This window comes from Manis pentadactyla, chromosome 9 (genome assembly GCF_030020395.1).
Source record: "Manis pentadactyla isolate mManPen7 chromosome 9, mManPen7.hap1, whole genome shotgun sequence".
Taxonomy (NCBI): domain Eukaryota; kingdom Metazoa; phylum Chordata; class Mammalia; order Pholidota; family Manidae; genus Manis; species Manis pentadactyla.
In genome coordinates, this window is record NC_080027.1 from 110,462,174 (window position 1) to 110,484,425 (window position 22,252).

General features: G+C 40.5%; 1 protein-coding gene across 1 annotated transcript in view; it reads left to right on the top strand.

Moving 5' to 3' along the window:
- Positions 1–21,602, top strand: part of RGSL1 (regulator of G protein signaling like 1) — a 54,457-nt gene extending 32,855 nt beyond the window's left edge. The window contains exons 11-20 of the mRNA XM_036912605.2: positions 3,585–3,690; positions 7,004–7,197; positions 8,554–8,671; positions 9,135–9,249; positions 11,135–11,264; positions 13,318–13,492; positions 16,930–17,068; positions 17,294–17,418; positions 19,560–19,669; positions 21,457–21,602. Of these exons, the coding sequence (XP_036768500.2) occupies positions 3,585–3,690; positions 7,004–7,197; positions 8,554–8,671; positions 9,135–9,249; positions 11,135–11,264; positions 13,318–13,492; positions 16,930–17,068; positions 17,294–17,418; positions 19,560–19,669; positions 21,457–21,575 (1,331 nt within the window). The 3' untranslated portion in view covers positions 21,576–21,602. The remainder of the gene's footprint in view (positions 1–3,584; positions 3,691–7,003; positions 7,198–8,553; positions 8,672–9,134; positions 9,250–11,134; positions 11,265–13,317; positions 13,493–16,929; positions 17,069–17,293; positions 17,419–19,559; positions 19,670–21,456) is intronic.
- Positions 21,603–22,252: the final 650 nt, after the last annotated feature.

Genomic DNA, 22,252 nt, shown 5'->3' on the forward strand with positions numbered 1-22,252 from the left:
GATACCTAGAATTTCTGGCTTGCTGGATATTCATATATCCAACTTTGAAAAATGATTCCCAATAGTTTTGCATAGTGTTTGTACATATTTATGCTCCCATCAACAGGATATGAGAATTCCAGTTGCTCCACAATCCCACCAATATTTGATATGCCAGGTTTTTATTCTTAGCTTTTCTTGTGGGTGTATAGTGATACCTCATCTGTTATTTTAATATGTTTTTTCCTATTTACTAACAATGTTGAGTGCCTTTTCATGTGTTTAATATTCAACTGGATATGGGGTGTGTGTGTGTGTAACATACCTATTCCATTCTCACACCATTTTTCTATTTGCTTTTCTTTTTTCTTATTGATTTGTATGAGTTCTTTATATATTCTACATGAGTCACCTATCAGTCCCATAGATTTAAGGGTCATATTTTCTCAATGATGTCTCCAATGAACAGTTCTTAATTATAATCCAAATAAAATTGATGTCCTTTATTGCTTTAATCCAAGGTTATAAAGATATTCTCATGCTTCTTGTCTGTAAGCTTCTTTGTTTTGCCTTTTATATTTAGATTGGCCATCCATCTGGTGTTGATTAGCTATATTTGATGTGTGATGTATCAAGCTTCATTTGTTTTAGGGATAGATGCCCAGTTGACTTACACCATTTATTGAAAAGATTGTCCTTTTTGCCACTGATTTATAGTACCACTTCTTTCATAAATCAACTGTCCATATCTGCATGAGCTTGTTTCTGTATTCCTTGGTTACTTTTGTCTATTTGCCTATTCTTGCACAGATACAACACTATCTTATTTATGGCAAATTTGTAACAAATGTTGATAATTGATAGAATTAAATTCTCAACTTTGTTTTGCTCCCTGAAGATTGACATGGCTTTTCTTAAACTCTTGTGTTTCTGTATAAATATTAGAATCACCTTGTAAGTTTCCACCAAAAAAAAACCCTCTCGGAGTTTCTTCATTAGGATTGGAAAAAATCTATAGTTAACTTTGGGGAGAGGCTGATACCTTAGCATTTTGGTACTCTTCTTATTGAGGCAAAATTCCCATAAGGTAACAACCATTTTAAAATGTAAAATTCATTGGCACTGCATTCATAATGTTGTGTACCCAGCACCTTTATCTAGTTCCTAAACATTTCGTTACCCCTGAAGGAAACCCTGTAACCATTAAACAGTGGTTCCCCACTCTCCCCTCCCATAAGCCCCCAGAAACCACTATTGTCATCATGGCTTTACCTATTCTGGATATGTTATATAAACGGAATCATACAATATGTGACTATTCACTTCTGACTTCTTCATTTAGCGTAGTGTTTTCAAGGTTCATCCATATTTCAGCATATATTAGTTTTTCATTGCTTTTTATGGCTGAATACTATTCTATTGTATGGATATACCACATTTTGTTTATGCATTCATCAGTTGATGAACATTTGGATTGTTTGTACTTTTTGGCAATTATGAACAGAGCTGCTATGACCATTCATGTACAAGTTTTTGTTTCAATACCTCTTTTCAGTTTTCTTTGTTTTAACTCCAGGAGTGGAACTGCTGGATCATGTGTTAATTCTATGTTTAATTTTTGGGGAGAACCACACCACCATTTCTCAGAGTAGCTGCACCATTTTACATTCACACCAGCAATGGAAGAGGGTTCCAATTTCTCTGTGTCCTCACCAACACTTTTTTTCCTTATTTAGAATTATAGCCACCCTAAAGGGTACAAAGTAGTATCTTGCTGTGGTTTTGATTTGCATTTCCCTAATAACTAATGTTCAGTATCTTTCATGTGCTTTTTGGACAGTCTTCTTTGGAGAAATATCTATTCAAATCCTTTGTCCATTTTTAAATTGTTTTGTTTCTCTTTTTATTCATTTTATTTTTGTTTTTATTTTGTGTACAATATGAGGAAACTGTCCAACGGTTGTTCCAACACTATTTGTTGAAAAGACTCTTCTTTCCCTATAGGATGATGTTGGCACATTTATCAAAAATAAATTGATAGATGTATGGGTTCATTTTTATACTCAAAATTCTGTTCCATTGATCTATATGTCTATCTTTATGCCAGTACCACACTATTTTGGTTACTATCACTTTGTAGTGAGTTTTGAAATCAGTAAGTCTTAGTCCCCCGATTTTGTTTATTTTTTCAAGATAGTTTTGGCTATTTTAGCATCTCTTGGGAACCTGCAATTCTATATGAGTTTTGGAACCAGCTTTGCCATTTCTTCAAAAATTCATTGGGACTTTGCTAGGGATTGCACTGAATCTGTAGATCACTCTAGGTAGCGGAGCCATACTGTCTTCTAATCCATGAACATGAGACATAGTTTCATTTATTTAGGTCTTCTTTCATTTCTTTCAGCAATCTCTTACAGTTTTCAGTTTACAAGTCTTACATCTCCTTGGCTAAATTTATTTCTAATATTTTATTCTTTTTGATGCTATTGTAAATGGAATTGTTTTCATTTCATTTCAGATTATTCATTGCTAGGGTACAGAAAATACAACTAATTATTGAATGTTGAACTTGTATCCTGAAACTTCTGGATTCATTTATTGCCATAATAGAGTTATTTGTGTGTGTGGATTATTTAGGAGTTTTTATATATGATTATATTATCTGTTAATAGATACGGCTTTGCTCCTTCCTTTCCAATTTGCATGCCATTTATTTCTTTTTCTTGCCTAAGTGCTCTGGCTAGAGCTCTCAGTACAATGTTGAATAGAAGTGGTAGAAGAAGGCATCTTTTATTGTTCCTGATCTTAGGGAGAAAGCTTTCAGCCTTCCAGTATCGAGGTTAATGTTACCTGTAGATTTGTCCTCTATCATGCTAAGGAAATTTTCTATTTTTAGTTTGTTGGATGTTTTTATCATGAAAGAATTTTAGATTTTGTCCAGCGCTTTTTCTACATCAACTGAAATGATAATTTTTCCTTCGTTCTAATGTTCTGTATTACATTGATTTTCATATGTTGAACCACCCTCACATTCCTGGGATAAATCCCACTTGGTTATAGTGTATAGCCTTCTTAATATTCTGCTGGGTTTGATTTGCTAGTATTTCATTTAGGATTTTTTGCATCTATATCCTTACGGAATGTTGGTTTGTAGTTTTGTTTTCTTGCAATACCTTTGTCTGGTTTGGTATCAGGATACTGATGGCCTCTAGGTTTAGAATGGGATAATAGAGGAATCAAGACAGACTGAATGTCATGTGGAGTATAGTATAGTAAAAATGGCTGATTGGGGGAGGCATGATAATTTGAAATGAGATGAAGTATGATGGGCTTGGTCTCAGCAGTCTTCTGAGGAAGGTGGGCTCTAGGCCTAATGGCCAACAGGCTTAGATAACCCAGCCTGAACTGGTGTTAGTGTCAGAGGTGGAAACGATCCATAAGTCTCTTTTTAGCAGTAATAGCCTGACATGGCAGCAGTTGTGGGGACTGTGATTTTTTCTACATGTACTCAATGTCTGATAAATGTCTTTACTACTTTGTCCCTTCTTATTTTCTGAAATGTTCTCTACAATATGGTGTTCCCCAACTTTGTGATTTTTCATTAGATTTTACAGTGGGAATTAAGCGACAACAAAGGATGACTTCACCCACACATAGAAAAATGTCCTTCCCCAAAAGGGTTGCTACAAGGAAGCCTTTAATGAGACCCAGGTAAGACATAAGATCTGGCTACAGCAGTATCTCCAGATACAAACCCTCTTTAATCTCAACATGTCTAATGCTGAACTTATCTTTCTGTGTGCAGGTTTCCAGACATTTTTCCATATGTCATACATATATGCCCAGGCACACTTTGCATTTTAACTCACTACTTATTTTCTAGAATTGGCAATATGCAATGTATATTTTACAATAACTTTTTTAACTTAACAAACTGTCGTGGATATCCTTCCATGTCAGTGTATATAGGTCTACTTCCTTCCAAAGAATGGATGTAGCATGATTTCTTATAGACATTCTTAATGAACTTTTTAATGGATATTTACATTATCTTTAATTTTTCATTGCTTTAAATAATACCACAATAAACATCTTTGTACATGTATCCTTGCCTTTTTGTGTTTTTCTAGACTATGTACTCTGTAGTAGCCTCCTGTTTCCTTCCTTCTTGTCTCTCCCCCTTATAATCAGTCCTATAGTCAGCCTTGATAAGGTCCCCCACTGTGATTCAGACTCTGTGGCCCTTTCTTTCAGGAATGCCCATTCACCTTTCTTTCCAGTTACCTTAGCACAAGTGCCACCTCTACATAAAAAGTTACCAAATATATGTCTGCTGTGATTACCTTCTCCTCAGAAACACTAAACCCCTAAAATACAATACCAAACTCTGCTTACCATGTACTATTTTTTCACTGCTTTTTATTTTTTAGGTATGCTTTTCTCCTTCTGACTAGGCTATAATTTTCTTGTAGCCCATGTCATTAATTCAGTCATTCATTCATTTTATTTAATAATTAACTGTTAATGATAGCTATATTGAAGATCCTTATAGAGGATAGAGATATTGCAGCACATGGAAATTTGGCAGTCAGTCACTGGAAGGATATATTTCATTGAGAAAGCTCCCAGAAATGTGTTTTCAGTTACTGATAACATTTATTTGGAGTGATAAGCCCTCTATCTCCTCTACATATTCTAGATAGATCTTCCTCCCCTTCAAGAAACTGAAATTATTCCCTGAGGTTCAATCATTTATTCCTTTTGTATTTTTCATCACTCTCGACTATATCCACAGAAATACCTGTTTTCCAATCTAGTTGAGTATGAGTATCACAGAATTCTTATCTAAATCATATATTCACAAGGTCATTAAATTCGAGAAGGAATTTGTAGGGTCGTATCATCCAGCTTCACTTCTTCAGTTAAGACCACAACAGAATGTCTCAGGGATACTACAGTTCAATTTTCTCAAACCTTTTCCCTAGCTCCCATTCAATTTAATAAATGGTTATTGATTATATACTGTGTCCCAGACACTCTATGGATCTACTTATTTAAAAAAATAAGACATAATACTTGCCCTTAACTTAATATATAACTAAATAAAATACAAGACTGACCTTAAAATGTTATGATAAAATATTGGCTACTTACTATGAGCATATAGTGGAAGGAGAAGGAACTTCTGAGTGAAGATTAGGAAAGTTAGAGTATCGGCAGAGGCCCTGAACTACATGTAGGAATTCAGCTGCAAAGAAATGAGAGTATTTTGGAGATACAAATAAACCTTCCAAGCTGAAAAAAATGACAAAAAGATATAAACTCATGAATATGAAAGTAGTATTAAAAGACTTGAAAATAGTCCAGTGGTTTTAAAGCATAAAATGCATGGGGTAAAGGGACATAAAATGAAGGTTAGAAAGCCAGATTGAGACCAAATAACTGAACAACGGTCTTAAGTGAATTATTAATGAATTTGTATGATTTAATGGCAGTGAGGATGCATTGGAGTTTATCGGAGCAGGGGTAACAGAAATACCTATTTATATGGATTTTTAAAATATTATTCTAGCAGAAATAGCAATGATAGTATAAAGAGTCGGAGACTCCAAGACTGAAGGCAGAAATAATAGAAGATTATTGCAGTTGTTTGGGCAAGTGACATTAAAACCTGAAGTGAACAGTGGGAGTAGAAGTAGAAGGGAAGAAGGAGATTTAAAACCACTGATCAGGAAGAATCAGACTTCTGGAATGGTGGGATAAGACTCACTAATTGTCTCCCCATTAAAAAAATGACAAAACAGGGTAAACCTGTCAAAAATTTCAGAACTCTGTAAATTATATTATTCAAAATGTCAGTTTTAAACAAAAAAGGAGACATAATTCCCTGCCACCCCAAAAAAATATATCCCATAGGAAAGTATGGCTTGAGGGGGAAAAAAGCAGTTAATAGAAACTCTCTGAGGTGATTCCGATGTTGGAGTCACCAAAGGCTTCCAAGCAATATGTTCAATGAACTAAAGGAAACCATGTTTAAAGAATTAAAGGAAAGTGTGATGACAATGATTCATCAAATAGAAAATATCAATAATAAGATAGAAACTGTAAAATAGAATTAAATAAAAACCTGAGTTGAGAAATGCAATAACTGAAATGGAAAATTCACTAGAGAGAATCAGTAACAGATTTGAGTTGGCAGAAGAATTAGTGAACTTGAAAATAGCTCAGTAGACATTATTCAGTCTGAGGGGAGGAAAAAGAATAAAGACATATAAACAGAACCTCATAGATCTGTGAGACATCATCAAGCACACCAATATACAAATAAAGGTAGTCCCAGATGGAGAGGAAAGAGAGATAAAGGGGCAGAAAGAAAATTTGTAATAATAATGGTTGAATACTTCCCAAGTTTAATTAAACCCTTAATCAAGACATACAAGAAGCTTGATGAACTCCAAGTAGGAAAACTCAAAGAGATCCACCCTAGACATATCCTAGTCAAATTGTTGAAAGAAAAGAGAAAACTCTTAAAGATTACAAGAGGAAAATGACATCATATTCAAGGGAACTACAACATAATTAAGGTTTACTTCACATCAGAAACAATGGAGACTAAAGGTGGTGGGATGATATATTAAAATTAAATTTGGAAGGAATTAGCAAAGGAAATTTAGAAATATTGATCAATAACTGATGGCTCATTGTTGTGCCTCACTGAATCGATTGCCAGTAGGGGTGGTTTTGAATCTATAATGTAAAAAATGAATTTTCAAGGTTTTCTTGAAAAAAATTATCCCTTTTAAAATACCTCTCCTCTTCCATTGGAGTTGTCAAATGATTAGACCAGCCTTAGGATGGATGTATAAAAGTTTAAGTTTATCTCCAAGGAAATAGGCAGAGTAACCAATTCATTCACCCTGCTCTTCACACAGCCTGGGAGATGCCTTCCCCATTCCCTAGTTGGAGCTGAATCCAGGGTCACCATCCTTTTCTCTCCTCAAGTTTCTGTCTTCTTGTTTTCCAGTAACTTGGCAGAAGTCCTCCGAAATGCACACCACTTGGAGTTCTTCAGGGAGTTCCTCAAAGAACGAAAGGCTGAAAGCCCATTGCAATTCCTGGTAGCCATTCAAAAGATCAGTGGTAAAAAGAATAAGAAGATTTACAAGTCTCTCTTTGAAGATATAGTCAAGACTTTCTTCCATGGCAAAGCCTCTCCTGGTATGCATCCTCTTCCCCTTACATGCTTCTTCCTCCTTTCAGGATCTTAGGAGAGAGTCTGGGGGAAAGCTTTTCTCTTGTGAGCTCCCTGAGAGAGAACAGAGCAGCAGCCACATGGGGCAGTAGTGAGACAAAGATTAAGAAGGACAATGAAAGCAGAGCAGTATTTGCTCTACAAATATGCTTCCACGTAAGACACTTGCCCATATATGTGAAATATACCCTCTTATTTAATTGTATTCAACACTGGAAATAAGATTTTATTTAATCCCTAAAAAATTGGGATAAATAGCTCCATTTTAAGAAAAGTGAAACACATTAAAGTTAACTAACTTGTCCAATTAGTGGAATTTGAATTCAAACTCAAGTAGTTGGACTCTCATATCAACTAAGCTGGAGTTAGGTGCAAAAGCAAATGTTAGCTGTATGTAAAGCTGGAGTGTCCACAGCCCATGGGTTGCATGGGGAAGGAGAGCTGACTCCCTGAAAATCTTAGTTTCATAAATTTTGTCTGGATCCCTTGCCTAAGGTGGGAGGGTAATCTAACCCATCTCTAAATTCATCTTGACCAGAAGCAGAAGTTGCATGTAAAGTACTGACCTATGATTCTAGAGGAAAACAAAAGGGATCCTGATCCCAACCCAGAGGTAAACAAATCTATAGAGAAGCAATGAAGATAAAGCCTCTTGTTTTGGCACAGATGAACACATGTGGGGTTCTTGTGTGTTTATTTTGCTTTTGGTAAATCAAGAGAAGGTGATCAATTTTATGAAAGTAAGGAAAAGAGATAAAATTGGCAAATCTTTACTTATAAGAAATATTGATTTGGTGAGTCATGGGGCATCAAGCTCTGTACATCATTTTGAATGAGCTTGGAGACTAAGAAGAGTAGGCAGGATCCTGCCCTTGGTAAGTTTCAAGTCTAATCAATGAACACAATAGTCTCTGAACACCTGGAGCACCATATTGTTCTTATGGTACTTAGGTGTAGTTTTGGATTCCCCGTCTACCCAATCAATTTAACTTAAATTCTTTACTCTTCTGCTCTTTTCCTAAACTGAAAACTTCAAACTAGCTACAGAAATGAGTCCTTTAAACGTTTATTTCCCCTTGAGCACTCATCTTTTACATTTGAGTGGAACTAAGCCAGGACAGTATTTGCTGTACAAATACACTTACATACAACATTCCAAATATGTTTCTGAAATTTTCAAACAAATTGTGGAGCACCCAGAGTCTAACCAGATTAAGAATAAGGGACTGTAAGACTCTAAGATCAAAAAAAAACCCACAAGCAATCTAAAATGTAGTAGACAAGAAGATTATGGCTTCTTTTCTCTCTCTCAAATTTTTTAGAAGAATTGTTACAGTGCGACGCCCCTATTGTCAAAGAGATCTCTCACATGCATCATGTCAGCACAACCACATTGTTAATTCTCCAGGACTATGTCATGAAATCTCTGGAAGAGAAATGGTGAGTATTCCTCAGTGAAGGCAATGATTCCTTCTGGAGCTGCTCATTGGCTTCAGAAAGTCACATTTCTCAGTCTTGTAATCCGTTCTCATAGGTCACTACCAGATCCTCCCTACAAAAGAAAAGCCAAACTTATCTTGAACCTCCTTACCCACCTACCTACCTATATGTGCATGCACACGCATGGGCACATGCACACACACACACACACACACACACACACACACACACACACACACACACACACACAGTTCTCATTTGCCTGGACAAGGTACAATACAGTATTGACCAGGAAGGACAGCTGACATTAGCAACGGATTGACATGGCAAGAGCATTTTTTAGTATCTCTTCATTCCCTAATTCCCACTTTGACTTCTTCCAAAAACTGAGATAGGGTTGCCTTGCCTGTTACCTTTTATAGCTCAACTTTTGTCTTTTTTGATATTCTTGGTCTCCTGGCAGGTTCAAAGATTATCAAGAGCTGTTCCCAACTCATCCTCCAGAGGGAGACACTGCAGTACAAATTTCTCGGAGGAAGCCGGCAAGGACCACAGCAACTTACCGACAAGAATCCCAGGTCAGTGAGGAAGACAGTGAAGACAAGGCACTAGGAACAAGGAGACCACTGCCTAGGCATTGCTAATCATACAAAAGAGTTTCACTCTTAGCTTATTTAATCACCAGAACAACTACTCTTTGGGGTAGGTTTTTAAATTCCATTTTACACAGGGAGAATCGGAGATTTAGAGAAATTGTTACAGTGGAAACTTAATGAAATCCCTCTTCACTATCTGTGATTAGAACCAACTGAGTGACAGACACAGGGGTCAGACCAGTGGAGATCAAAATGTCAGTTTTTTAACTGCTGAAACCTAGTTTAAAAGACATGGACTGGCCACACAACCAAATGGGTTTGATAATCCTTTCTGAACCCAGATTAAATTCACTTACACATCCAGTCACTGGCATAATGGAACAGCTCAGGCTTCCCTTCACCTGGGTGAGCCCCTTACTGTATGATGAAGGCAGGCCTGAGCACAGGAGTCCTACAGATAAGACAGCTCCCAGAGAGAGAATGCAGAGAGCTGAGAGCAGAGCACACCCATTTCCTTCTTCCAAACTCAACTATCTAACTCATTCTTTCTCCAGTGGGAGGAGAGTAAAAAGGAAGAAAGAGGAGACAGGAATGATATTAAGGAAAATCTCTTCATGCAGTCTAAGTAAAAAAAAAAAAAAATAGTCCTCTTAAATAATCACTTGCTCAATGTGTTGTAGAGTTGGTTAGTATCAGAAAAATTTGAGCCCAGCTCTGTCTGACTCTAAAGATCATACTAAGATGTCTCTGCAAATAGCACCTATGTGCATTGATCCAATAATCCAGATCTGAGAATGGGCTGCTGCTTCCTTTCTCCTCTTATTTCCTCCATACATGAATCATCTCCATGTCATGGGACCACAAATGATCATTGAGGCTATTAAAAAGACTAGTGCACCTGGAAGCAGGACTCTGTTTTAATTTCAGGTCTTCCAGTTGCTCTTAGATAAGAAAAGATAAAAAGAAACCAACACATACTTAAGCCTACTTTGTGGCAAGCACTGCATTAGGATTTACATATATGATCACTAACCCTCCACCACAGCCCTGAAGGCTCTTGTTTCTATCTGACACATGGAGACAATGAGACACAAGTAAGTTGATCCAGATTACACAATTAGGGAGAAGCCAGGCTCCAGACTCAAAGTTTCTGATCCCAAAGCCAGTGAGGTTTGTACTTCACCCCTGGCTCTCTAAAGACAAGCTTACACTGAGGTTCCTTCTCTGTAGAATGACACAACTGAGTGAGTTGATCAACAAGATTCTTTCTGGTTCTAAATACCAATTTCCCAAGGAGTCAAGGAACTGGAGAATGGTCACTGGATATCTGCTAAAACAGATGAAGAAACTAATCAGATGCATTTGTGTATGTGCATGTGTGTGTGTACTTGCTTGTGAGGGTGTGCGTGTAATTCTACTCTTCTTTTTCTAATGGTTATAAATAGTTTAACTCACTTCCGTATTTCTTCAACATTTCAAAATCTGAACCATTGTTCCCTCCTGTGAGTCACACTTACGTCTGTCCTCTGTTTCTTCCTGTTTTTAGCCCTCACACTCCCTCTCCCAGTCACAGCATCTCAAACCTTCACTGTTGAAAACCTGTAGTAGAAGGAGCTTTGGCAATGGCCCCATCTTCGCCTGGTTGGAACCGGAATCTTCCACCCACCAGCTGCTTAATCGGAGGAAGGTTATACAAGTTCTCTGACCTGAGTTTCTTCTCCTTTAAACTGCAGCTAAAAATTATTCCTTACAAAGGAGGTCTTGTGAGAATTAAATGTAATGAATGTCAGGTTTCTGGCACATGGTAGTCTCTCAGTGAACAGCAGTCATGTTAATGAATATGTCATATGCCTCTTTCTTTCCCCAGAAGAGAGTCTGGCTGAAAATGATCAGCATTATCAAGAGCTTTTGCAAGTACCGTAGATTTATGTCTAATCCCAGTAAACGCCTGGAATTCGAAGAATATCTTCACCTGGAAGTATCTAATAACAAGGAAAGTAAGTTACTTCTCTATTTACTGCACTTCCCTGTTGATATTTCAACCATGGGGGTTAGCCCAGGTAAGAAGCCTCAGAGCTTATTGCTCTGTGTCATGCAGGTGTTAGCCTGGGGTCCAGCAAGAACCCCAGGTCTTGAGGACACAGTCAAGCCCCAGCCTGGCTAGAACAGATGTGAGCCCAGTGGCTTCTGCTCAGGGAGGAGGAGAATGGCTAGTCTAAAGCCCTGCAAGATCTCACATTTTACAGAACTACTTCCTGAAGTTATTTGTCCATGTAGAGATGTGTTCAATGACTTCATTCATTTGTTCATTCCACTATTCAACACAGTGTTTGAGAATTTGCCATGTGGCCGGCATACTTTGCCTGGTACTGGGGATTCAGTAGTGAATATGCAGACAAAATCTGCCTTCATGGCACCTGCAGTTTTGAGGGCAAGAAAGAAAATGAGAGCCACAGATGTTGGAGCTAGACTACCTGGATTTGAATCTGACATTTTCTAACTGAAAGACCTGTGAAGGTGACTTTGTACCTTAGTCTCCTCATCTGTAGCATGGAAATAATAATTGTTATGTTCTTCGACTAATTCACCCATTTATCATTATGAAAGAACATCTTTATCCTTGGTAATACTCTTTTCTCTGAAATCTAACTTATCTGACATTAAAATAGTCACACGAGCTTTCTTTTTATTAGTTTTAGCATATATGTCTTTTTTCATCCCTTTACTTAAACCTATTTATGCACTACATTTAAAGTACTTTTCTTGAAGCCAGCATAAAATTGGGTCTTGCTTTAAAAAAAAAAAATCCAATCTGACAATCTTAGCTCAGTTGAGAGCCAGTTGTTAAATATTTAGGAACTTGGGGAGCCAGCTGACAAACATTGATAGCTTGAAATCAACCATAGTGGGAGTATTTTCTATAAAAATCAGCAGTAATACAAATTAGGTGTTCCTCTTCCCTACCAGAGCTGGTTTACAAGTATACTACTGCTCACAGATTTCCTGGATGGATTTAGCCACTCTTTTCCTAAAATCCCTGACCATCACATCAACATTCAAACTCAAATCTAAGAGAGAAAGAAAGACAGATTGTCAGTTAGTAGGACCTATGTCTTTCAGTGCTGTAACCCTAGGACCTAGCACAGGTCTGGGACATAACAGGTGCTGGGTATTTATTGAATCTTGTAGTTACCCTCTCATCCTATATGTAACATTGCACCAAAAGGAATCCTACGTACACCATAGGGACCACCATGCCCACATCCATTATTCCTGAACAGATACCCAGAATAAAATATTTTTAGGAAGAAAAGTAAATTCTAAAGCTGGATTAGGAAATTTTCTTAAACCCAACCAGGCAATTAACTAGGGTCTACTTGCCAGATCCAGCCCAAAACTGTTCTCTTCTCAGCCCTGAATCCCTATGAAGGGATTTCTTTGGATATATCCAGGTCAATAAACTCCCTAAAATAAGTGTCTTGTTTTTCTGAGACACAATTCAAACCTTCTAAAACCTTCTATGTTTTCCTTTATTTATTCCTGCCTCTTTTCTACTCCAACTTCCTACTTGTGGTTTATTTAATTAACCTCTTTACTCTTCACGTTTTAGCTTTTTTTTGTGTGCTGCTTTCCAAATTTACTTTAAAAATCCCTGATAAACCTTGGATAAGAATCATCAGAACCACACACTTCATTACAAAGGTCACGTCTGCATATTCTGTTTCTGTAGCAATATTACGAATCAGCCTACCTACAGTGTGATTATATTTCTTAGACAATCAGCAGGAAAATATCAATCAGTACTAGTCAGTTGATTTTGAAGGCAAGGGGTGTGCATGTTATCATACCATCTGAGCATCTGGCTTTCTCAGCAGTTCTTCAAGTCTATGTAAAATGTTGAGGCCAATGGTAGGGAATCTCTATTTCAATAAGCTCAAAGGTAGGTTTAGAGTTTCATTTCTTCATTTTAGTTACACCCAGTTCAAAAACTTCATGCTTAAGAGTGACTTAATCAAACTAAATTTCACTTCCTTCCTCTTTGCCTTTCAGATCTCTCCACATCACCAACTGTACCAGGACACCCAACTGCCTATCCTGCCAATGACCAGAGTGTGGACCATGAGAATGGAGATATAGTCTTTGTGAAGCGCCGTATATTTGGCCACAGGATTATCACTGTCAACTTTGCGATCAATGATATATATTTCTTTTCTGAAATGCAGAAGTAAGTTTTCCATCTCTCCTTCCCCTCATGGTTTTTCATGCTTAGTACCTCTCAGCAAAGGCAGGAGTGGCCTGTAAGTGGCACAGTAGTTTCAGCAAGAGTTTCCATCTGAAAATCTCACTAAGTGCTGTCACTATATCAATTTCTACCATTCTTTCCTTTGGGTCCTAAAAGCCCATTATTGAAATGCACTTATTTATATCCAGGAAGTGAAGCATTTTCCCCTATTATTTATTAAGATAATAGAAGTCCCTTTATGTAGCACCATTGGACCAATAGTTCTTTTTTACAGCAAGGAATTATAACAAAAATTGTGTGTGTGTGTGCATGACATTAAACACATATTTTTAAGAAATATTAATGTATATTCACTCACCTGTCAAACTTTTGATGTAAAGACAAAGCCATTCAACTAATTGGAGGCCCACATATTTTTCTTGTATGAACTATAACCAAAATGTGATCTGCTGATTCCAATTTTTCTCTTTAAAGTAGAGTGAAAATTGAAAGGTTACTGCAAAATGATTTAATCGTTCTGGGTTTTTATACTTGCTTTTTCAATTTTTTAAATTGTCTTGCCACAACTACATCAACAGAAATATCTTGAAAAGCTATTTGCCTTTATTAGAATGTTCCAAAGCATTCAAATTTGTTTTCACAGAAACAACAAATACCTTTTCATGTTCATAGTTTGTCAATTTTCATGAATTACAAATTATAGTAACAAGTATAACAGGCAAAAATATTTGGAAATAAACCTGAATAACTCATAGTAAATATCTGCCTCAACTAGATGTGGAAATGTAAATGAGTACCACAGAAGGTACCACCAACATATATTGTGGGCATGAAAGGTATCAGTCAGTGTGTTTTTCAGAAGTGCAGAGGACCTGGTAACTCAGCACCCTAGTTAGGGGCATTTGGTTATGAGATCTTCCAGTGCATAGCAGTGAAGGATAAGCTCAGCTCCACAAATCCTCTTTCTTGGGCTGGATTTGGCATCGGAGATACAAACACACCGAAGATATGCAAAACAACATGCTCTCCATTCTCCAGGATCCCACATACTAATGGGGATGGTAGACAAGATACGAAAGTTGGTAAATATGATGATAGATACTGTTACCGGCTGAGATGCTGTTTTTCCCAGGATCGTGTCTCATAGTGAAGAATGAACCCAGCAGACAAGAGTATGGAGCAGCCAGCAAAGGTTGTAATTAAGAGTGAAAAGGAAAGAAAAGACTCCCATTAACTGGGTGGGGCTCCAAGGAAGGATGCTGCTGGTGCTGGAGTGTCCAGGGTTTATAAGCACAAAAATGAAGTAAATCATGCAAGCGGCTGGGAGTTGCTGCTAGGGCCTGTTGCCAGGGCCAAGATGAGATTGGGGAACTCCCTTGTTTCTCAGGCTGAATTTTCCCCAATGTCCAGGATGAGGCATCTTGTTTACTGCAAAGCCTTGACCCTAGTTCCCTTCTGCCTGCATCCCACTAACACCTGCCTCAAAACTATGGAAGAGTCAGGCACTGGAAGTGCATTTAGACATAGGGCTTCTTGGGAGACAGGTCATCTAAGCTGAATTTTTAATTCATTGGTTGTGAGCTCCTAGAAAGCAGGACTTTGAAGGATGAGTAAGTGTTAGTGAGATTAAAAAAAGAAAGTGTGCAAGGGGGTGGCAGGTGGGGAGGAGAAGGAAATACCAGTCAAGGTGGGAAGCCCTTCCTGCTGCTGCTCAGATTCCCACCATCATCTCTGCTTTCTCACTTGGCCTCTACAAACTGTCTACAAACTGTTCTCTGCACAGCAGCCAGAGTACCCTTTAGCAATGTAAACCAGATTATATCACTCCCTTGCCTAAAATGCTCCAGGAGCTTCCCATTACCCCTGGAGTAAAGTCCAAAAGTCCTTGGCCTACAGGGCCTACAGAAGCAGGATCCACCTCCATCCGGGAGCCCGTCTGGTGATGCTGTCTTCTCACCCTGCCCCAGCCCTGGGGCCCTCCACTCTGCTCTGCCCGGTCCCGCTGTGCTGGAGCCTACTTCAGAGCCTTTGCACTTCCTGTTACCTCCTTGCAAAGCAGCTCCTGCCCTCTGGTCATCAGATGTCCGTCATTTTCTTTCTCACTGTGTCCACCCCTTCCCAGCCACCATCCCCCTTTGTTGTCTTCATAGCCCTCTACTGGACATTTGATTATTCATTGATTTACTTGTATGTCTTCTTCCTTTCTTGGATTGTTTGCTCTTAGAAAGCAGGGCTTTGTTTACTGCGTTCACTGCTGATTGCCTGCTCTGGGAACTGCTCCTGGTACAGAGTAAACCTTAATAAACGTCTACTGATTGAACAAATGAATGGATATGCAAAACAAGCTTAAAATGGGAAAACCTTGGTATTCTATTAAGATGATTTAAAATAGTTAAAATTTAAAATGGCCTGAGAGAAGTAAACTGTGTACTTAAACCAAAATAATGTGTAACTGACAGATATTTGATGGCTAATAAAAGAATGTGTTACTAGGAGACAGAAAGTAGAATGGCACTTGCCAGGGGCTGGGAGAAGGGGGGACTAGGAGTCAGTGTTTAATGGGTATGGGGTTTCAATTTAGGAAGACAAAAAAAGTTATGAAGATGGATGGTGATGGTTGCACAACAGTGTGGATATACTTAACACCACTGAGATGTACACTTAAAAATGGTTAAACTGGTAAATGTCATGCTATGTATGTATTTAGTACAATTAAAATTTTTAATTAAAGGAATATATTGCTTTAGAGGGTGGTGGTATTTGTGAGAGGGTCAACACAGGAAGAGAAATAGAGAGCAAGATAGCCCTTAGCCCTTGAAATAGAGAAAAAACTGGTGCAGCATGAAAAAGGGAGCATGGGGTAAAGAAAGGAGTTTTCAGTGAAGAAATGCACTTGAAGGGATTCACATATAAATCAAGTATAAAAATCAAACGAATATTCACATTTGACCTGATTGTTTATAGTTCATAAGGCGTGATCAAAACCGAAAGTTTCTGTGATGACTGCCCTTGCACTGTTCACCATGTAAGAACTTATTCACTATGTAAGAATTTGTTCACCATGTAAGAATTTGTTCGTTATGCTTCAGAAGATTGGAGACTGTTGAGAATTAGGCTTGGGGTTGATTGTGCATTGAGTCCCCTATACAGAATTTTATTGTTGTTAACAACCATTTGATCAATAAATATGAGAGATGCCCTCTCAAAAAAAAAGAAATGCACTTGAAGAAGCACTTAGCATATCATCTGACATATATAGGGGCTCAATTAGTATTCCCTGATGGATAGATTATGATTGAGTAAATGAAGTCACAACCTTGCCTGTGTTTTTTAGGCCAGCCATAGGTCTGGGCCTGTTCCCCTACTACCTTCTGCCTCCCTCTTCTCCCTGCTGACTTCCTACTTATTCCCTCTTTTAGATTTAATAATTTGGTGAGTTCAGCTCATATGCTGCAAATCAACCGGGCATACAACGAGAATGATGTGATCCTAATGAGGTCCAAAATTAACATCATCTTAAAGCTCTACCTGCATTCCGATGTCCTTCCAAGGTTGAGGGTAAGGGGGAGTCCCACTACTTTTGCCAGGAAACATTTCCCCCACAAGAACCCTGAGGGCTAGTAGGTACCTCCTCAGTCCTGGATCAAGCAGATGTCCTCTACTTAGCAGCCCCATGAAAACCCTTTGTCTTCTGGGGGTGGTTGTGAAAGTCCTGAGGACCAAGACAGGTTTTCTGTCTTCCTTGGAGCCTCTGCCAGTGACGGGCTCCCACTCTGTGGGTAGGTGAACATCTCTGAGTCCCAGAAGGAAGCCATCATTGCTGCCATTACCGAGGGCCACCTAGACCGGAGCATCTTCCATGGGACTATCATGTCTCTCTTCCCCATCGTTATGTACTTCTGGAAAAGGTAATTGTCTCCCTTCACCAGAAGACCATGAGGTCAGGAAAGCATGTTTAACTTTCTAGAGCATTTTCTGTCTTCCTCTAGCCCTCTGTCTCACAGTTTCTAGTTTCATGGGAACTAAGATGGTATATTCTTATCCTACTCACTACACTCCATCCCTCACACTCACACACTGAACACTGAATCAGGATGGAAGGCCAAGTAAGACTGGAGATCAGAATGCCTGGCTCCCACCTCTCCCCTGTGCTTGCCTGGGACACAGGCATTGGGCTTTTTTAGGTGTAGGTTCCCCACCTCAGCTGCTTGGGGAGAAATTCCATTACTGGGTAACACAACTTTGCTCATGCCTAAGGAGCCGTATGGAGGCAATAAGCCAGAAGAGTTTTATTCTGTTTTGCCCAAATGCCATATTTACCAGTAGGAGCACAATTGCTAGACATTTCGATTTTCAAGAGGAGCTATAAATTCAAATTTTTATGTCATATCTCCTAAGGTTAAAGTGGCAAATGTGGCCACTAACTCAAACAGTGAGGAACCTGTGAAGGCCAAAAAAAACAAACATGAAAGAAACTAATTATCTGCAGGACAAATGCGCCCCGTGGCCCACTGGTTCCTAAGCCTGTCCTGCCAAGGTCTGGGCTGAGAGACTGGCCTGGGTCCTCGCAGCCGGTCACTTGCTCCCGTGCCGCCCTGCAGTTCCAGCGCATACCTTCCCAGGCTGAACGGCTGCACGCTGGGAGATAGCAACCAGAGGTCCGCTGGCTGAAATGTTCCCAGACAAGGCAGACTGGCCTGTTCAGCTCATCACGTGATTATGTGATTATGGCTCTTAGGGATTCCCTTCTCCCACACACTCAAAAAATATTACTTTATTAAAATAGAAGTATACAGCTTACCAGTCACCAAGCTTTATTTTAAAATCCCTAAGATAATAATTTAATACAGGATTGAAAGAAATTTTAAAAACCTAAGTTCCAAGATAACCAGTTGCCTTCTAAACACCAATTATTGTCTAGCACTTCATTCCAGACTTGCATCCAATTCTGTTAACCAAGTCTAAATAGAAATTCATCCAGAAACTTTCTGGAGTATCAGGCTTCGAGTCCCCAGTCTTCACATAGCTGGTTCTTTACTTGTTTTCCTGTATGCTTATGAAGACTTTTATATTGTGCAAACTGTGTCCATACAGATTATCTCAGATGAACCTCTCAACAACCCTATGAGGTAGGTGGGGCAAAGTATCCCTATTCTATAGATGAGGAAACTGTGGTTCAGAGTGGTTAAGGGACTTGCCTAGGATCACTGGGTAAGTGGTAATACCAGAATTACAAACCAGGTCTCTTGGTCTCTTAAGCACCATAAAGAATGCATCTGTGGCACATTAGGAGATCCATGTTGGTAGGGAGACCCATTTCAGCAAGCAGAATGGGAGAAGCCAGCTGATCACATAGCGTGCCCCTCAGGGAGGGAGAAGGAGGGAGGGCAGCAGTCAAGACCACGAGACCCAAATCCGGTCTTAGGCAAGACTGACTCCAAGGGGTCCAAACTAAGGGCAGGCTGAGGGACAGCAAGGGGTGAGGAGCCAGTGAGGAAGAGATGGAGAATGCCAGAGTGCTTCTGGGAACTGTAGTTCTCAGGTTGCAGTGACTCTGAGAGTTTGAATTTAGGTGAGAAACAGGGTCTGCTCCAGGGCAAGGGCTTTGGGAATGAGGTGAAAGAGTCACAGCCCTCAGTAAAGGAGAGGATGGAAACCAGCGATTAGACCTGAGAGGAGGCCCTGTCAGACCCTCTGGCTATACCAGGTAGGGTTAGATGGAAGCTCATAGTCTGATGCTCAAGCAAGCATCCTAAGGGGTAACCCACCTCTGACCTGGGAACAGCAGATTCTTTACAGCCTCGATTCCCTAGAAGTTCCACAAGGATGTCCCAATGTACTACCCATACCAGGCCCTCGTGGGAGCCAGGCCTGGACAAAGTAGAGGCCTCGGAAGAAGGGCATCTGCCAGGCAGCACTGAGGCCACGTATTCTGCTCTCTCTCCCTCTCTCTGTAAGGACGGGTTCTGACCCGGTTCCCCTGTGCTCAGTGTTCCAGCCCCTCAGCTGGGGGCCTTCTCCCTGTGACCAGGAGCCATGTTTCTCACAGGTTTTGTTCCTGGAAGGCAATACACTCTTACTTGCAGTACAGGGGAAAGAAACTCAAGGACAGAAAAAGCCCTCCTAAGTCTGTGAACAAGAACTCACCCTGGAGTGGAGGTAAGCTCTGCATGACCCACAGCCCCATGCTCTAGCAACAGGACTTGTGAAGGGAAAGCAGGGAAAGCGAAGGCCTGAAGGCCCAAACACAGGACTTCGCAGAGGGTGTTTGCTGGAGGGGCGCACAGCCCATTCACTTGGCCCTCAGAGAGGCACTTGGAAGTAGGTTGTATCTCTGGCCATCGGTGCTGGTAACAGCGTACCCCATGGTGGGACCGCCCCCAGCTGCATCTCCCAGGATGCCTCTGGGCATACAGATCATAGTCTCTCGGGTGGATAGTGGAGGTGGGGACCTGCTTTACTGCTGTTTATGAAGGCCCCTGCTCCAACCATTTCCATAAACACTGTGGCTTGAAAAACTTCTATTTTATAGAATTAAATGAGGAAACAAAGATATAGAGGTAAAGCATGATTTTAATGTGGTAAATATATGTATGTATCTTTATGCATATATATATAATTTTTATGAAAGCATGGGAAAGAACTTAGAAATAAAGTGTTAATAGGATTATCTCTGGGTGGTATGACTATAGGAAATGTATATATATTAATGTATTATCAATTTCACATTATTAATATATGTTACCTGTATATTTATGAATTATAAATAAATGTGTTAGAAAACATGTGCAAGGGTGCATAAACACACACACACACACACACACACACAAACATATATGTCCTCTTAGCACAGAGCAGTTAAACTCAGTCCCTCTCCTGATATCAACAGTGAGATCAGTACTCGAGCAAAAGGGTTTTCTAAAGAGAGGGAGGAGGTATCCAGGGCTGTGCTTGGAGAAGGCAAGGCTGGATGTCTCTGCAGTGGAAAGTTCTGGAACCAAAATGGACAGGCCTGTGAATGGGAACAGCATGAGCATCAGCAGCCACTATGGAGATAGGACCGGGAGTCTTAAAAGCTGCAGCTCATTGTGCCTTGATGGAGCTGAGCATTCTGTTGTTTCAGCTCAAACCTGCCCATTTTCCCAGAGACTCCCTCCTGCCCCCACTCCAGTCCTCACAGGCAGGCATCCCAGCCCCTTCTTGGAGTGCAAACAAAAGCCCTTGACTCCTAAATCCATCTCTGGCTGGTCTGAACAGCCGGGGAAGCAGTTCTGCCTGGCTGTGGAGCCTGACTCCTGCCCTGCTGACAGGGCCCTCACCTCAGCAGGAAACAGATCGGCTACCTCCCTCGCTACGGCTGCCCCGGCTGCCAGGAAACGTTGCTCATTACCCTTTCCTCTGCCTTGTGAAATGTGACCGGTAGACAGAAATCAGCAACTTTTCAGTATGTGGGGCAAAATGTCCTTGGGGGAGCAAGGGCTTAGTTAGGATGAGGGTGGGAGAAGGTTAAGAGTAAGAAGAAAAGGAGAGGGAGGCAGGCGGGCAGGGCAGGCAGATAATACTCAGAGGAGCAAGAAAATGTCCCTTAGGGTAGCCAAAGAGCCCCCAGCCTTGGCTCATATCCTCTGGCTGAGCTCCTGGGGAGTAAATCCCCAAATCTTTCCTGGTGTCCAGAGATGGAAGAGGGCAGCAGATGCCCCGAACTATGGTGTCAGGCCACTTGGGTTCCAGGCCTGGAGAGTCAGTGTGCACGAGCTGAGGGACCTTGAGCACCCTGCTTCCCCTCGCCACCGCAGACCGCTCAGAAGTTCAGATTTAGGTAATGTCTATCACTGCCATGCTCTACTCCAAGGAATGTCAAACAGGTGCGTTCTTGCTTACATAGAAAGGTTAATATTATTGGGTGTTGTAATGTTTCTTAATGCTCTTCCTTTGACCTGCCCCAGGAGACCAAGCCATCCTGAGATTCTCCTTGCTCAGAGGTGTTGAATGGTTGCAGCCTCAACCACAGGAAGTGATAATAAGTCCAGTCCAAAACTGTGAGTTGGAGTTGGAACCCCACTAATATTAAAAGTCCACTACTCAGTTAGAGGTGACTCTAAGGCCACTTAGCCAGTCTCCTTATTGACCACGAGGAGACTAAAATTCCCCTACAAGTGAAGTGACTTACTTGCTCAAGACCACACAGCTTGTTAGTGGCAGAGATGGGGTAGGAAGTGGGTCTCCTACTGTCCTTCCAGAGATCTGTGCACTGCCCTCATTTGGGTACTTATATCTTCTGATATAAGTTGGTGATATAAGGCACCACGAGAAGGGGGGTGCCTTAGCTTCTCAGCAGCTCTGCTGGCTCCTCTGCCCATCTCCAGGCATGTGCTTGAGCTTTATTGGGAGACAATCTTAACATCCAGCTGTTACTTTCCACTCCCACTGCGAGCATCTGCCGGCTTGAACAGGGCCTCCATCCTGTACCTCCTGCTTCCGGGAGGCTCCTGCCCTGCCTTCTTGATCCCTGGCATAAATGTTCCAGTCCTAGCCTCCCAGGCTGGGGCCAGGTGCCCTCTTTGTTCTTTGCCCTCCAGCCTCACGGGGTCACCCTCACTCCCAAGCACTGGCTCTGCCTTGGCTTCTCCTTGGTCTCTCCCAGCAAGCCTTTCCTGTCAGGCCAGTTGTCAGCTTCTGTTTCCAGGTTGGGGACACTGGTCCCTGCCTCTCACAGTGTGAAATCTAGCCTGCCTGACCTGC